This window comes from Chlorocebus sabaeus, chromosome 20, assembly GCF_047675955.1.
Source record: "Chlorocebus sabaeus isolate Y175 chromosome 20, mChlSab1.0.hap1, whole genome shotgun sequence".
Lineage (NCBI taxonomy): Eukaryota > Metazoa > Chordata > Mammalia > Primates > Cercopithecidae > Chlorocebus > Chlorocebus sabaeus.
In genome coordinates this window covers 72,552,516-72,569,896 of record NC_132923.1, presented here as the reverse complement: position 1 = coordinate 72,569,896, position 17,381 = coordinate 72,552,516, and the positions used below count along the sequence as shown (strand labels likewise).

General features: G+C 40.1%; 1 protein-coding gene across 3 annotated transcripts in view; it reads left to right on the top strand.

The window, feature by feature from the left end:
* UBE2U (ubiquitin conjugating enzyme E2 U) overlaps positions 1-16,021 on the top strand; it is a 62,645-nt gene extending 46,624 nt beyond the window's left edge. For 2 of the 3 annotated variants that reach the window (XM_038000934.2, XM_038000925.2), the window contains exons 9-10: positions 9,226-9,320; positions 15,667-15,944. In XM_038000934.2, coding sequence (XP_037856862.2) covers positions 9,226-9,320; positions 15,667-15,851 — 280 coding nt within the window. In that variant the 3' untranslated portion in view covers positions 15,852-15,944. Of the gene's footprint in view, positions 1-9,225; positions 9,321-15,666 lie in introns of all 3 variants that reach the window. The other variant, XM_038000936.2, reaches the window with a different exon arrangement.
* The last annotated feature ends 1,360 nt before the right edge of the window (positions 16,022-17,381 follow it).

Sequence of the window (17,381 nt, the reverse complement as noted above, 5' to 3'; positions counted from 1 at the left end):
ATAATTCATCATGACTATGTGGAGTTTATACTAGAAACGTAACCTTGGTTTAACACTTGAAAAATGCAAACAATGTAAATTAGTATAAGAAAGAAGAACCATATGATCCTCTCAATAGATGAAAAGAAATTCAGTATCCATTCCCAATCTAAAAAAGAAAAAAACTCAGAGCAGGGAGTGAATTTGGCACCTTCAAGTGAAGTATCGAGGTTCTCACATTGGGACTGACTAGGCAATCAGTGCAACCTATGGAGAGCAAAGAAAAGCAGGGTGAGGCAAGAGCCCACCCGGGAGCAGCGTGAAGCCAGCAAAATCCCCACCCCAAGACAAGGGAGGCAGTGAGTGAATGTGTGACCCCACCCAGGAAACCATGCTTCTCCCATGGATCTTTGCAACTCGCAGATCAGGAGATCCCCTCATGAGCCCCTGCTACCAGGGCCTTGGGTTCACTATACAGAGCTGTATGTAATCTCAGCAGAACAGCCATGCACACACACAGAGACCCAGGTGTTTTACATAATCTGGTCCTAGAATCCCCCAGTGAGGCACCAGATCCATCCATACATTCCCCTAGAAAGGAGATTGAATCCAGGGAGCCAAGCAGCACCGTCCTGGGGGTCCCACTTTCACAGCACCTCACAAGTTGGGGCCCACTAGCTTAGAGCTCCAGCCAACCAGCAGCAATAGGCTGAGTCTGCTTAAGACAGGAGGGAGTTCCTGGGGAAAAGACAGTCACTATTTCTGCAGTTCTGTTGACTTAGGTTCCAGGCTGCCAGCTCTGGAGAGTCCAGGCATTCCAGACGAGAAGGGATCTCCCCACCAACACAAAACACCTGCTTTGCCAGACTGTGTCCAGACCTCTTCTTTAAGCAGGATCCCAGTCCATTCCTTTCCACTACCTCCTGTAGGGGGCTTTCAGTCACTCTAGCCAGGCTTATATGGACAGAACTATAATCTCACCCTGGGATGGAGCTCCTGAGGGGAGGAGTGGCCACCAACTCTGTGGCTCAGTTGACCAGCTGTTCCAGCCTGCTGGCTCTGGAGTGGCCAGGTGGTCCGGATGAGGAAGGGTCTCCCCCAGCACAGCACACCTTCTCTACCAAAAAGCAGCCAGATGGCTTCTGTAAGTGGGTCCCTGATCCTGTTCCTCCTGAATGGGTAAGACCTTCCAACAGGGGTCTCCAGACACCTCCTACAGGAATGCTTGGGCCTGCAATAGGTCAGTACCCCTCCAGGATGGAACTTCCGGAGAAAGGAGCAGGCTGCCATTTTTGCTGTTTGGCAGCCTGCACTGGTGATACTTCCAAGTACAGGAAAAGTGGAGGCAAGTAGGGTCTGGAGTGGACCTCCAGCAAACCGTAGCAGCCCTACGTTTGCTAACAGTGAGTGGCCTACCTGTTAAAAGAAAACCAAACAAACAGAAAACAACAAGACCCCACAAAAACCTCATTCAAAGGTCAGTAACCTCAAAGATTGAAAGTAGATAAGCTCATAAAGATGAGAAAAAGTCAATGCAAAAATGCTGAAAATTCAAAAAACCAGAGTGCCTTTTCTCCTCCACATGACTGCAACACCTCTCCAGCACGGGTACAGAACTGGGCTGAGGCTGAGATGGTTGAATTGACAGAAGTAAGCGTCAGAAGGTGGGTAATAACAAACTTCACTGAGCTAAAGGAACAGGTTGTAAATCAATGCAAAGAAGCTGAGAATCATGATAAAACAATACAGGAGCTTATAATCAGAATACCCAGCTTAGAGAGGAACATAACCAACCTGATGGAGCTGAAAAACACAACATGAGAACTTCACAATGCAATCACAAGTATCAATAGCAGAATAGATCAAGTGGAGGATAGAATTTTAGAGCTTGAAGACTATCTTTCTGAAATAAGATAGGCAAACAATAGAGAAAAAAGAATGAAAAGGAATGAACAAAACCTCCTAGATATATGGGATTATGTAAGGAGACCAAACTTACCACTGATTGGGGTTACTGAAAGAGATGGGGAGAATGGAACCAAGTTGGAAAACATACTTCAGGATATCATCCAGGAGAACTTCCCCAACTTAGCAAGACAGGCAAATATTCAAATTCAGGAAATCTGGAGAACCCAGTAAGATACTCCACAAGAAGATCAATCCCAAGACACATAATCATCAGATTCTCCAAGGTTGAAATGAAGGAAAAAATGTTAAGGGAAGACAGAGAGAAAGTCCAAAGCACCTGTAGGGAAGCCCAGCAGACTAACAGGGGACCTCTCAGCAGAAACCCTACAAGCTGGAAAAGATTGGGCACCAATATTCAACATTCTTAAAGAAAAGAATTTTCAACCCAGAATTTCATATCTGCCTAAACTTACCTTCAAAACAGAAGGAGAAACAAGATCCTTTTCAGACAAGCAAATGCTGAGGGAATTCATCACCAGGCCTGCCTTGCAAGAGCTCCTGAAAGAAGCACTAAATATGGAACGGAAAAATCATTACCAGCCACTACAAAAACATACTGAAGTATACAGACCAGTGACACTATGAAGCAATCACATAAACAAGTCTGCAAAATAACCAGCTAGCATCATGATGGCAGGATAAAAATCACACATAATAATAGTAATCTTAAATGCAAATGTGCTAAATGCCCCAAATAGAAGACATAGAGTGGCAAGTTGAATAAAGAACCAAGACCCATTGGTATGCTGTCTACAAGAGACCCATCTTAATGCAAAGATCCACATAGGCTCAAAATAAAGGGATGGAGGAAAATTTACCAAGCAAATGGAAAACAGAAAAAAGCAGGGGTTGCAATCCTAGTTTCTGAAAACAGACTTTAAACTAACAAAGATAAAAAAACACAAAGAAGGGCATTACACAATGGTAAAGGGTTCAATTCGACAGCAAGAGCTAACTATCCTAAATATATATGCAGCCAATACAGGAGCACCCAGATTCATAAAGCAAGTTCTTAGGGCTTACAAAAAGACTTAGACTCCCACACAATAATAGTGGGGGACTTTAACACCCCACTGACAATATTAGACAGATCATCAAGACAGAGAAATAACAAAGATACTCAGAACCTGAATTCAGCTCTGGGTCAGGTGGACCTGATAGATATCTACACAACTCTCCACCCCAAAACAACAAAATATACATTCTTCTCATGGCCACACAGCACTTGCTCTAAAATCCATCACATAATCAGAAGTAAAACACTGTTCAGCAAATGCAAAAGAACTGAAGTCATAACAGATTCTCAGACCACAGCACAATCAAATTAGAACTCAAAATTAAGAAATTTACTCAAAACCACACAACTAAATGGAAATTGAACAACCTGCTCCTGAATGACTCCTGGGTAGATAATGAAATTAAGGCAGAAATCAAGAGGTTCTTTGAAGCAAATGAGAACCAAGAGATGATGTACCAGAGTCTCTGGGATACAGCTAAAGTGGTGTTGAGAGGGAAATTTATAGCACTAAATGCTCACAGGAAAAAGCTAGAAAGATCTCAAGTTAACATTCTAACATCTTAACTAAAAGAATTAGAGAACCAAGAGCAAATAAACCCCAAAGCTAGTAGAAGACAAGAAATAACCAAGATCAGAGTGGAACTGAATGAGATAGAGACACAAAAAACCCTTAAAAGAATCGACAAGTTCAGGAGCTGTGTTTTTGAAAAAAAAATTAATAACATAGACCACTAGCTAGACAAAGAAGAAAAGAGAAGAATCAAATAAACACAGTCAGAAATGATAAGGGAGATATCACCACTGATCCCACAGAAATGCAAACAACCACCAGATAATACTATAAACACCTCTATGCACATAAACTGGAAAATCTAGAAGAAACCGATAAATTTCTGGACACACACACCCTCCCAAGACTGAACTGGGAAGAAATTGAATCCCTGAATTGACCAATGAGTTCTACCATTGATAAAACCAAAAAAAAAAAAAAAAAAAAAAAAAGCTCAGAACTGGACAGATTCACAGCTGAATTCTATCAGAGGTACAGAAAAGAGCTGGTACCATTTCTACTGAAATTATTCCAAAAAAAATTTGAAAAGAAGAGACTCCTTAACTCATTTTATGAGGCCAGCATCATCCTGATACCAAAACCTGGCAGAGATACAACAAGAAACAATAAAACTTCAGGCCAATATCCCTAATGAACATTGATGCAAAAATCCTCAATAAAATACTGGCCAACTGAATATAGCAGCACATCAAAAAACTTATCCACCACGATCAAGTTGGCTTCATCCTTAGGATGCAAGGTTGGCTCAACATACACAAATCAATAAATATGTTTCATCACCTAAACAGAACTACTGAATAGGCAAAAGCTGGATGCATTCCCCTTGAAAACTGGCACGAGACAAGGATGCCCTTTCTCACCACTCCTATTCAACATAGTATTGGAAGTTCTGGCCAGGGCAATTAGGCAAGAGAAAGAAATAAAGGGTATTCAAATAGGAAGAGAGGAAGTTATCTCCAAATTATCTTTGTTTGCTGATGACATGATCCTATGTCTAGAAAACCCCATCATCTCAGCCCAAAAGCTTCTTAAATTGATAAGCAACTTCAGTAAAGTCTCAGGATACAAAATCAATGAATCAATATGCAAAAATTGCTATCATTCCTATACACCAATGAACAGGCAAGCAGAGAGCCAAATCATGAATGAAGTCCTATTCACAATTGCCACAAAAAAAAAATAAAATACTGAGGAATACAGCTAACAAGGGAAGTGAAGGACCTCTTCACAAAGAACCACAAACCACTGCTCAAAAAAATCAGAGGACACAAACAAATGGAAAAACATTCCATGCTCATGGATAGACAAAATCAATATTGTGAAAATGGCCATACTGTCCAAAGTAATTTATAGATTAAATGCTATTCCCTTTAAATTACCATTGACATTCTTCACAGAATTAGAAGAAACGATTTTAAAATTTGTATGGACCAAAAAAGAGCCCAAATAGCCAAGACAATCCTAAGCAAAAAGAACAAAGCTGGAGGCATCATGCTACCCAACTTCAAACTACACTGTAAGGCTACTGTAACCAAAACAGCATGATACTAGTACAAGAACAGAGACATAGACCAATGGAAAAGAATAGAGAACTCAGAAATAAGACTGCACACCTACAACTGTCTGATCTTCAACAATCCTGACAAAAACAAGCAATGGGGAAAGGATTCCCTATTTAATAAATGGTGCTGGGAAAACTAGCTAGCCATATGCAGATAATTGAAAGTGGATCCCTTCCTTCCACCTTACACAAAAATTAACTCAAGATGGATTAGAGACTTAAATGTAAAACTCAAAACTATAAAAACGCTAGATGAAAATCTAGGCAATACCATTCAGGGCATAGGCATGGGCAAAGATTTCATGATGAAAATGCCAAAAGCGATTGCAACAAAAGCAAAAATTGACAAATGGGATCTAATTAAAGAGCTTCTGCACAGCGAAAGAAACTATCATCAGAGTGAACAGACAACCTATAGAAAGGGAGAAAATGTTTGCCATCTATCCATCTGACATCTATCCAGCATCTTACAAGGGACTTAAACAAATTTACAAGAAAAAAAAACATTAAAAAATGTGCAAAGGACATGAACAGAAGCTTCTCAAAAGAAGATATACATGCGGCCAACAAACATGAAAAAGAGCTAAACTTGACTGATCATTAGAGAAACGTAAATCAAAACCACAATGAGATACCATCTCATGCCAGTCAGAATGGCTATTACTAAAAAGTCAAAAAACAACAGATGCTGGTGAGGTTACAGAGAAAAAGGAACACTTTTACACTGTTGGTAGGTTTGTAAGTTAGTTCAACCATTGTGGAAGACAGTGTGGGTGATTCCTCAAAGACCTAGAGGCAGAAATACTATTTGACTCAGCAATTCAAATCCTGAGTATATACCCAAAGGAATATAAATCATTGTGTTATAAGGACACATGCATGCCTATGTTCATTGCAGCACTATTCACAATAGCAAAGACATGGAATCAACCCAAATGCCCTGCAATGATAGACTGGATAAAGAAAATGTGGTACATATACACATGGAATACTATGTGGCCATAAAAAGGAACAAGATCATGTCTTTTGCAGGGTCATGGATGGAGTTGGAAGCCATTATCCTCAGCAAACTAATACAGGAACAGAAAACCAAACACCTTGTGTTCTCACTTAGAAGTGGGAGCTGAATGATGAGAACTCATGGACACATGACAGGGAATAACACACACTGAGGCCTGTTGGTGATGGGGCTGTGTTGGGGGAGGGAGAGCATAATGAAGAATAGCTAATAGATGCTGGGCTTAGTACCTAGATGATGGGATGACCTGTGCAGCAAATCACTATGGCACATGTTTACCTGTGTAACAAACCTGCACATCCTGTACATGTACCCCTGAACTTAAAATAAAAGTTGAAGATAAAAAAGGTTAATTATTTGTTATGTGAATTTCACCCAAACAAACTTTTCATGTAAAATTAAAATTAAAATCTCTCAAAGATGGGAGAGAGTTAAATAAAAGATCAAGGAGATTTTCATACACTGAAAAAAAAAAAAAAAACCTCTCAGTAAATTAAGAATAGGAAAGAACTTCCTCAACCTGATAAAGCATATTTATGAAAAAACTATAGCCAGAATCATATATAATGTTAAGAAAACTGAGTGTTTGCCCCAAATGTCAGGAACAAGGCAAGGATGTCTGCTGTCACTACTTTCCCACAATATTTTATTGGAGGCTTTATTTTCATTATAGCATGTATCACTACTGATTTATCTTGATTTTTATATTTGTTCATTTTTGTCTCTTCCATGAAGTCAGAGACCTTGTCTGTCTTGTTCTTCCTATATTATTAGCTCCTAAAATAGTGTCTAGCACAAGGTTGGGTTCAATGAATATTTATTAAATGAATGAACTTTTGGGTAGTACTGTATAAGTGAGGTACACTTGTGTGACAAAAACATTTCTTTTTTTTATATACTTTTAAGTTCTAGTGTACTTGTGCACAGCATGCAGGTTTGTTACATAGGTATACATGTACCATGTTGGTTTGCTGCACCCATTAACTAGTCATTTACATTAGGTATTTCTCTTAATGCTATCCCTCCCCCTGCCCCCTACCCCATGACAGGCCCCCATGTGTGATGTTCCCCACCCTGTGTCCAAGTGTTCTCATTGTTCAATTCCCACCTATGAGTGAGAACATGCGGTGTTTGGTTTTCTGTTCTTGTGATAGTTTGCTCAGAATGATGGTTTCCAGCTTCATCCATGTCACTGCAAAGACATGAACTCATCCTTTTTTATGGTTGCATAGTGTTCCATGGTATATATGTGCCACATTTTCTTAATCCAGTCTATAATAGATGGACATTTGGGTTGGTTCCAAGTCTTTGCTAATGCGAATAGTGCCACAATAAACATACGTGTGCCTGTGTCTTTATAGTAGCATGGTTTATAATCCTTTGGGTATATACCCAGAAATGGGATGGCTGGGTCAAATGGTATTTCTAGTTCTAGATCCTTGAGGAATTGCCACACTCTCTTCCACAATGGTTGAACTAGTTTACACTCCCACCAACAGTGTAAAAGTGTTTCTATTTCCCCACATCCTCTCCAGCACCTATTGTTTCCTCACTTTTTAATGATCACCATTCTAACTGGTGTGAGATGGTATCTCATTGTGGTTTTGATTTGCATTTCTCTGATGATGATCAGTAATGATGAGCATTTTTTCATGTGTCTGTTGGCTGCATAAATGTCTTCTTTTGAGAAGTGTCTGTTCATAACCTTTGCTCACTTTTTGATGGGGTTGTTTTTTTCTTGTAAATTTGTTTAAGTTCTTTGTAGATTCTGGATATTAGTCCTTTGTCCAATGGGTAGATGGCAAAATTTTTCGCCCATTCTGTAGGTTCCCTGTTCACTCTGATGGCAGTTTCTTTTGCTGTGCAGAAGCTCTTTAGTTTAACTAGATCCCATTTGTCAGTTTTGGCTTTTGTTGCCATTGCTTTTGGTGTTTTAGTCATGAAGTCCTTGCACATGCCTATGTCCTGAATGGTATTATGTAGGTTTTCTTCTAGGGCTTTTATGATTTTAGGTCTAACATTTAAGTCTTTAATCCATCTCGAATTAATTTTTGTATAAGGTGTAAGGAAGGGATCCAGTTTCAGCTTTCTACATATGGCTAGCCAGTTTTCCCAGCACCATTTACTAAATAGGGAATCCTTTCCCCATTTCTTGTTTTTGACAAAAACATTTCTATGACACCTACTTTTCATCAAGAAAACTTTGTTACCAAAAGTAGTCGTCCCCCAAAAAAATTTTGTAAAATTTTTCATTTCCATATGTAAACTCCTTCTCCAAGGAAATGCTCTAAGAGCTTGACTTCGGCTCATTGATGTCTCCCATAAGCCTGTTGTTTTATCCAGGATGAGTCATTAATTTTTCTGATAGAATTTTTCCCTTGTGTAGTGGGTTGAATCATGTCCCCACAAAACAAACACCTGTCCCCCCAGAACCTCAGCATATGACCTTATTTCAAAATAGGGTCTTTGCAGAGATAAAGAGTCATTAATTAAGATGAGGCTATACTAGATTCAGGTGGACCCTGAGTGCAGTGACTGTTGTCCTTATAAGAGGAGCAGAATGACAGAGACCCACCTGGAAAAGGTCATGTGACATTGGAGGCAGAGACTGGAGTGATGCAGCGATAAGCCATATGACGTAAAGGATTGCTGACAGCCAGCAGAGGCTCGGAAGAGGCAATAGAAGATTCTTCCCTAGGGCTTTCCAAGGGAGGGAGGCCCTGCTGCCACCTTGATCCCCAACATCTAGCCTCCAGAACTATGAGAGAATACATTTCTGTATTTTAAGTTACCAAGTTTGTGGTCATTTGTTAAGGTGGCCCAAGGAAACTAATATACCTTGCTATACCACATGATGTTTTTACTACTTTTACAATAGTAAACTTATGTCATATTCATTTGCTTTTCCAACTTCTATTCTGTTGGAAAGCACATACTGAAATAATTTTACTTTACCATTAAATTAGTCAACACTTAGAATGGTTCCATATTCAAAGGCTATTGTTCTACTTTTATGCTTCATTTCATTTGTTTCACGTATTTTTCTCAGAATTAAATATACTCTTACCAAAATTCATTTGGGAATTTAATTTTTCTTTTTCTCTTTCTAGGTATTCTGTTATCAAGTGTTGGCTTGCTAGAAAAAATAGAATGCCTCATGAAGTCAGACACTCAATGGAAGGAATTAAGCTCTGCCCAACTCAAAGTAAATCGATTCACTCTATTTGTTTTGCTTTTGTAACTAACATGTTATGCATAATATGCATAACTTTAAACTTTTTTCCATTTAAATAAGTTGGAATATATGAGGGCTAATCCTTGTGTTCTCCTTTTAAGGTTGCTTTAACTTTTTCTGACTCTCCAAATTAATTTGGTAAATTACTCACATAGGAATTGGAACTTTGACAAAATTGAGTTACTTATATTTCCAAGCTTACTACCCTTTAATAGGTTGATATACCATTTGAAATTTTAAGGTTAAGTTTCAAAATATGAAAAAGCAACCAAAATACACAGAGCACTAATAAACGGATCCCTAAAACTCATTGTATATTCAAAGATATATGCAATATGGTTGAAAAGAAAGAAACAGTGCTGAGTTGTTTTTTGTGCTCTTTTAAAAATTACCATTAACTTGTTGGGATAGGTTGAGAGTGACTCTTCAGCAGGGTGAGCTGGTGACTTACCATGGAAGTCAGCTGGTATAGAGGGGAAAGTATGACATTTGGGGTTAGAGAACTTAGGTTCGGATCTCAGTTCTGTGCTATTATAGAAAGGTCACTCAACCTCTGAACTTAGTTTTTTCATCTTCAGCTACTTCTATGTACATGGAAGGTGTTCAACAACTGCTAGTTGCTAAAATTCTACCCTAACTCACAGGATTCTTATGACTAAATGACTCCATGTATATACAATTTCTTTGTGAACTGAAAAGTACAAAAAACAATAGTTACTATTTTTTCCTGTCACCTAGCCACTAAACATAACAGCATATACATGCCAGGCACAGGCAATCACCTTAATTCAGTGATTCTCCAAGGGCCCTGCCCCTATATCTCCAAGTTTCTTTTCCCTGCTCAGTATCGACCTCTCTCCCTCCTACTTGTCTGGTGTGCCACACAGATTTCCTCCTCTGTATTAGCAGCCTCAGCCTTCTCCATTCAACTCTGCCTTCTTCCAGATTTCAGGGTACCTGCGAGGTAGGAAATGTTGCCTTCTCCAGCCTTACTCTTTGCTTTCTCCATGATTTCCCTACTCCTCTCTGCAATCTGTGTCTTTCAACATCCCCACCATCTTCACCAGTGGAAGAGATCACTTGGTTAAGTTGTTGTGATTACAGTAATTTCTGTCTATGCTTTGTCAGACTGGTGACTCAGCTCTGCTTATGTTTTTACTAGGTCTAAAATACTTTAATTGTCTCCCATTTTCCTTCAGGATAAAATTTAGACTCTTTGACACAGAAAATCCTTAATGCTCTAATACTTGTCTGTGTCTTTGCAGTGACATTCCCTACCACTCACCTTCACACCCTAAATGCTATACTAAGCTAGTGGGTCATAATCGTTTGTTCCCTATCTCATTTCATCAAAAAGCTTGAGCAGCACACTGTGTTTTCTCATACCCCTACTCTAAATGCTCTTCTCTCCCCTTCTTTACTTTCTAATGCCTAGCATCCTTTGAGATTCAGTTCAAGTATTACCTTCTCTAGGAAACTTTCTCTTTGGGTTATCATAGCATTTCTACCATAGCTGTATCATGCTGTATTTGTTTTCTATTGCTGTGTCACAAATTAGCACACATTGAATGGTTTAAAACAACACACATTTGTTATTTTACTGTTTCTGTGGGCCTGGAGTACAGGCACAGCTTAGCTGGATCCTCTGCTTAGGGTCTCAGAAAGCTGCAATCAAGGCATCGGCTGGGCTGCATTCTTATCCCAGTGGTTTGAATGGGGGAGGAATCTGCTTCCCAGCCCAGTGAGGTTGTCGACAGAATTCATTTTCTTCTGTCTATAGGAATGAGGGCCCTGGCTTCTGGCTGGGTATATGCTGGAAGCCTCCTTCACCTGCCGAGGGCTGCACACGCTTCCTTGCCATGTGGGCTCTCCCAGCATGGCCTCCCACTTTATCCAGCAAGAGTCTTTAGAGCAAGTCTGATAGCAAGATGGAGTTGTATGTGATGTAACATCATCATGCGAATGAGACCTTATCACTTGCATCATATTTTATTGGTTAGAAGTCATGGGTCCTATCCTCACTCAGAAAAGAGGAGTTTACACTAAGGTGTAAATACCAGGATGCAGGGATTCTGGGGGCCACCTTGGAGTCTGTCCAGCACACATGCTGTGTTATCATTCTTTTTACTGCCTGTCTCCTTTGAAAAAGAGTGAGCTTCTTAAGGGAAGGGACTGCTCACTTCAATCTTCCACAGCACAGTGGTTGACGTACAGTAGCTATCAATGCTCATTAAAAAAATGAGTAAGTAAATAGTAGGATGGAGTAAAATTGTCATGTTTTTGTCTGCCTTGTGATTATGGGAAAAAAGGGTGAAAACCCATGATGAGTGGGAAAAAGAAAGGCAAGCTGGAAGAGGCAACATTTTAAGTTTAATGTCCAGAAACTGGTTAGCTCTTCAGTGCTGAGCCTTGTTCTCTTTGAACATGGAATAGACTCTTCTTTCTGTCTACTCCGGAAGAGGCTATAACTGAGAGGTTGTGGTAAATTTGATTATAGTTCAGAAATATTCATTCCTGCTCCACCTACATGAACAAAATATATTTCCTTGCACCTTGACTTTGAGCTTTTCCCTGTGACATGTTTTCATCAATGGAATATTAGTGGGTGCAGTGTGCCCCCAGGGTTTGGAAAGGGTTTGCATGATTTGGCTTGCTCTTTTTCTCTTCTGCCATCATCACAAGAGCATGCCTGGACTGGCCCTCTGATCACAGAGAAAGATTCAAGGCATAGATCTGAGCTTGCCCAGCCACGTTTCCCAGCCATTCCCCAGCCAAAGAAGCCAACCACCTATTGACCTGCTGACATGTGACCGAAACAAATACTTATTGCTGTATGTCACTAAGATTTTGTGGTTGTTTATTATGTAGCAAGAGAGTTATTATGTAGCAAGAGTGAACTTATATACCATATCGAAGGGAAGTGTGACTCAGAAAAGGAAAGAACCATGTGCCCCTCTTTTGCAAAGAAGGATGGCATGTCATAGTTTGCCAGTGGGAGAAACTCACCAGATATTTGGCAGATGGGAGGGAAGTCAAGGCCATTATGCTTGGGAAGTTGTTCATATCAGGCTTGGTGGGTTCCTCAGATACGGCATTTTCACACATCTCTCCACAGCCTCACTTCACAGACATGGTGGCTGCACAGATATCCCCATGAACTCCTCGTTTTTGTCGCAATTTGGGTGGCTAAATGTGTGCAGCTTCTTGTACTCCATGAGCTTCTGGTTTCCCACTCATGTCAGTGCATCAGGATCATGACTGTTTTTTCAATTCTCCAGCTGTAGCTTCCAGATCTTCACTCCCCTGGGTCCTCCCACACCTGGATAATCCCAAATTCCTGTGTTAGACTCTCACTCTTGTGTTACTTGTAGTGGCTCTGTTTTCCTAACTGAATCCAGACTGAAAACAGGCCTGAATAGAGATAAACCATTTGTTAATCATCAGAGCCCATCAGTCAGCACAGGTTTTACTATCTTTACTAGCTAACCTATTTTCAGATTAAAAAATAAATTATCAGAGGCAGAGTTTCCATGATCCAACCCAAGAAAGGCATGGAAAATATAAGGCAGTTAGAATTTGTGCTTCCATAACTTATTTTGTTAACATAGTAACAAAATCCCCTCCTTTATTACTGATTCCAACCACCAAATCCAAGGTGTCTCAGAGGGATTTATAAAGCTTAAGATTTCCTGGAGGAGAAATTCAAAATAATCTTTTTTTTTATGTTCTAAAGAAACATTTCTATATTTATTTCGCATTATACTCTGCTGATCTAGCCAGGTTTCTTTTTATGCTTCCTGGGAGATTTTAACAGGGCAGGAACTAAGAGGGCAAATAGTCAAGGTGGTTGATTTCCAACTTTCATTCCACGCCAGCAACTCATGTCAGCCAATCATGGTGATCTCATTTCCCTTTCCAGTAACTAGTTTAGAGATGGGGTGAGGTGCAGTGGCTCACATCTGTAATCCCAACACTTTGGGAGGCCAAGGTGGGCAGATCACCTGAGGTCAGGAGTTCGAGACCAGCCTAGCCAACATGGTAAAACCCCATCCCTACTAAAAATAATAATAATAATTAATTAATTAATTTTTTAAAAATAGCTGGGCGTAGTGGTGAACGCCTGTAGTCCCAGTTACTTGGGAGGCTGAGGTGGGAGAATCACTTGATCCCAGGAGGCGGAGGTTGCAGTGAGCTAAGAGCACGCCACTGCACTCCAGCCTGGGCAACAGGAGTGAAACCCTTCCTCAAAAATAATAAAATTAAATTAAAATAAAAGAAAGGGCATGTGACAGGATCCTGCTTGAGGGGAAATATGCTGGGTGCTTCAGGGGATGGTTTTCCCATCCACTCTTAAAAATGAGCTCTTGGTGAGAAGACCGCTTTTTCCTCTGGATGTTGCTGTGCCTGGTGTGGTTACTAGAATGGCTGTAGCTCTCTTGCTGTGCACTGTGAAGATGAAGACAACACCTCAGTTAGCAAAGCAAGCAGTGAAAAGAATTGTGTCCTTCGTGACATTGTGGAGTCACCGCAACATTCAATCCTGCCCTCCAGTCTGGCTTTTATCTTATGTGAGATAAAACATTCTCCTATTGTTTAAACTGGGTTGACTTGGCTCTATATTTCTTGTAATCAAAAGCATGTGGAATCAGAAAGGCCCAAACATCGTTAGAAAGAACTGGAGTTAGTCCATCAATAATATGTTCATGGAAAATAAAGTAGATGCTTTTCTCAAGGCACAGACAGAATTTAGTTTTAAATTAGTTACAACTAAATATTAGCATCGAAAGTATGAAAATTAAAAATCACTGGGGGCCTCAGGATACCCATAGGATAATGGTGACTGTGTAAACTCAAATCTCTCTGTGTATCTTTCTCTCTTTGTTTTGTTTTGAGATGGAGTCTCACTCTGTCACCCAGGCTGGAGTGCAGTGGGTCAATCTCAGCGCACTGAAACCTCTGCGTTGTGAGTCCAAGCGATTCTCCTGCCTCAGCCTCCAGAACAGCTGAGATTACAGGCTCCTGCCACCACACCCAGCTAATTTTCGTATTTTAATAGAGACAGGGTTTCACCATGTTGGCCAGCTGGTCTCGAACCCCTGACCTCAAGTGATCCACCTGCCTTGGCCTCCCAAAATGCTGGGATTACAGGTGGAAGCCACCATGCCTGGCCTCTCTGTGTATCTTTCTATAAACCAAAGAGAGAAGGAAAACAAGTCACTTGTAGCCTGTGTTTATAACATTAGAAGACAACAAGTATTATAGGGTTTATTTCATATGTAAGTGAGGGAAATAAACATATAAGGCAAACAAAATTTGTCCTGGAACCCATAATCGGCAGTGAATCTGGTGACAACTAGGAAAAACGGGAGAGAATGCAGTGAGGTTTTAGAGTTAGCAGAACATAAATAGCACCAGCTAGAGTTCATCCCCAGAAAGCAAGGTCCCCATGCTGTGTGGAAATATAGATCTAGAAATATAGACATTATATCTATATTCTTCTTTTGAAAAGTATAATCAGTTTATTTCCCTCTTTACAAGGCCTGTAAGATAAAGATGAAAGTCCTTTGCATGACATATGAGGCTTTCCTGATCTGGCTTCAGCCTCCCTTCCAGCTCCACGAAACTTTCTGTATACTATAACATTGTGGTTTTAGATAGACAGATCTGGGACGAGTCTTGTTATTAGCTGGATATCTTTGGTTAAGTTACTATAGGTCACTCAGCCTTAGTTTCCTCATCTGTAAAATAAGAATAATAGTACCTGCCCATCACAAGGGTTGTGTCTGAGTTAAATAATATTATAGCTGTCGACTGCTGAGCACCGCACCTGGCACAGTGGAAGTGCGGGAGAATCCACTCTGATCACGCCTAACCCTGTCAAGTCCTCTCATACCTTTGTGCTTATATGATGCGTGCTGTTTCTTCTATCTAACATGTTCTGACCTCCCTTCTCTGTCTAACAAACTGCTCCTCCTGTTTCAAAGTCCGAGTCTGTTTTCACTTAGACATAGTGATTCCCTCCCTGTGCTCCCAAAGCAGCTTTTCCCTTGCACATCAACCGGCCGTTAGCAGGGACCCAGTAAATATATATGTTAAATGAATGAACTAACAAAGCATCAAAAGATTGAGCAAGATGGAAAGAATGATTTATGACAAATAAAGTTACTTATAAAACATGAAGTTTAGAAAGTGTAAAAAAGGTTGCTCGCATTCATTCAGATGGTCTTTGGCATTATCCTACAAATGCAGGAACACTCTTTTCATTGTTTTTCCTGTATGTCTATTAAATTTCTGTTTTTTATAGTTCCCACCACAGATGAAATTTTTCTTGAGTCACCAACTGCAATAAATAGCGTCACAAACATTTATGAAACAGAAGAGGAGGGCTGGAAGAGTGACACTTCATTATATGAAAATGACACAGATGAGCCCTGGGAAGAGGAAGTGGAAGATCTAATCTCCTGGATCAACACTCTCAATACAAATACTTTAGAAGATTAAGCAGAACATTATCAGATTAAAAAACTAAACAGCCTCCGCCATAGCCCAGTGTTGTGGAGCAATTTTGGAAGACTCTCAGAACTTGGATTTCATTTTTTTCAGGCTATTCTCACCCGCTCACTGCAAGTACAAACAAATACAAATTAGAAATATAAGTACAAATCAGTAAAGATGTTGCTTTGACTTTCTTTAGAACTAAGTTACCAAAGTTAGGGATGTTCATTGCCATATGGCAATCAATAGTGTGACACTCCCACAGTTGTTAGGCTACTGGACACAAGTTTTTGCAGGCAGAGAATGGGTCAGAAAGAGGCTGGGATAGGAGGGGAGCAATGAAGAGCTTCAGAGGCTGGACATGACCTCAAATAGCAGGATCTATACATGGACCTACATCTGCCTGCTTTCTTGTCTTGTTTCCTCCATATTCAAGGAATGAGATGTCACTATTTACTAATGTTTCTCTTCTGTTTTATCCCAGAGTACATGGGAACATATCTGTCACCCCAAAAATTTCCCCTGCTTCGTGGTAATACGTCTCTCCTGCTGCTACTTCCTGCCCTTACTTTTCATAAGATCAGTCAGTATCACTGATCTGCTTTCTGCCACTGCAGATTAGTGTGCAATTTCTAGTTTTATATAAACTAGACCTTCTATCTCCTCGTATTCTTATAACTTTATTTTCTCTGTCTCTTTTTGCCATGTTGTCTCAACCTATACGTATGCTTGGGTCTCTCCTATTCTAAAATATGTCTCTGCCTTTGACCCCTATCTGCTTACCTCACCATTATTCACTCATTTTTCTCAGTCAGATTTATTGATGGTTGTCTATCATTCTCTCTTTATTTCTTTCATTCATTTCACATTTGCATCCACTGCACAATGAAATCTATCTTCCATTCATTCTACTTCACTAAAATTTGCTGGAATCACCGTGATTTTCTTACCGCCAAAACTCATGTTTGATATAATTGATCATCTTCTTATTTTGAAGTGTTTATTGCCGTGGCTTCAGAGAGACCTATTTTGAGGCCTACGTACCTACACACATATGTCTTCTCAAAAATGCCACACTGATCTATATGTCTGACCTTGGATGTAGTTATCAAATAGGTCTCTCCCTCATTTTTAGGGAAACTGATTTTAGTTCCCACGAAAAAAAAGAAAGCTCTACTATATGTATCTGGTCTCTTTGCACTCTCCTGGCTAGCTAAATATTTCCAAGTCTCCCTCTGGTAGTTCAGACAGTAGGGCCCCAACTGACTGTAGTACCTACAGTTTTGCTATCCCCCTGTGACCAGAACCACAACATTCTGAGTCTCTCTTAGACCTCTTTTATAAGAGCACAGATTCCATTTATGAGGGCTTCACTCTCATGACAAAATAATTTCCCAAAGGCCATACCTCCAAATACCATTCCCTTGGGGGTTAGGGTGTCAATATGTGAATTTTGGGAGGGGACACAAACATTCAAACTACAACATTGTGTCTAATATTACTGAACTCCTTGTACTTCCCCACACGTAACAGCAT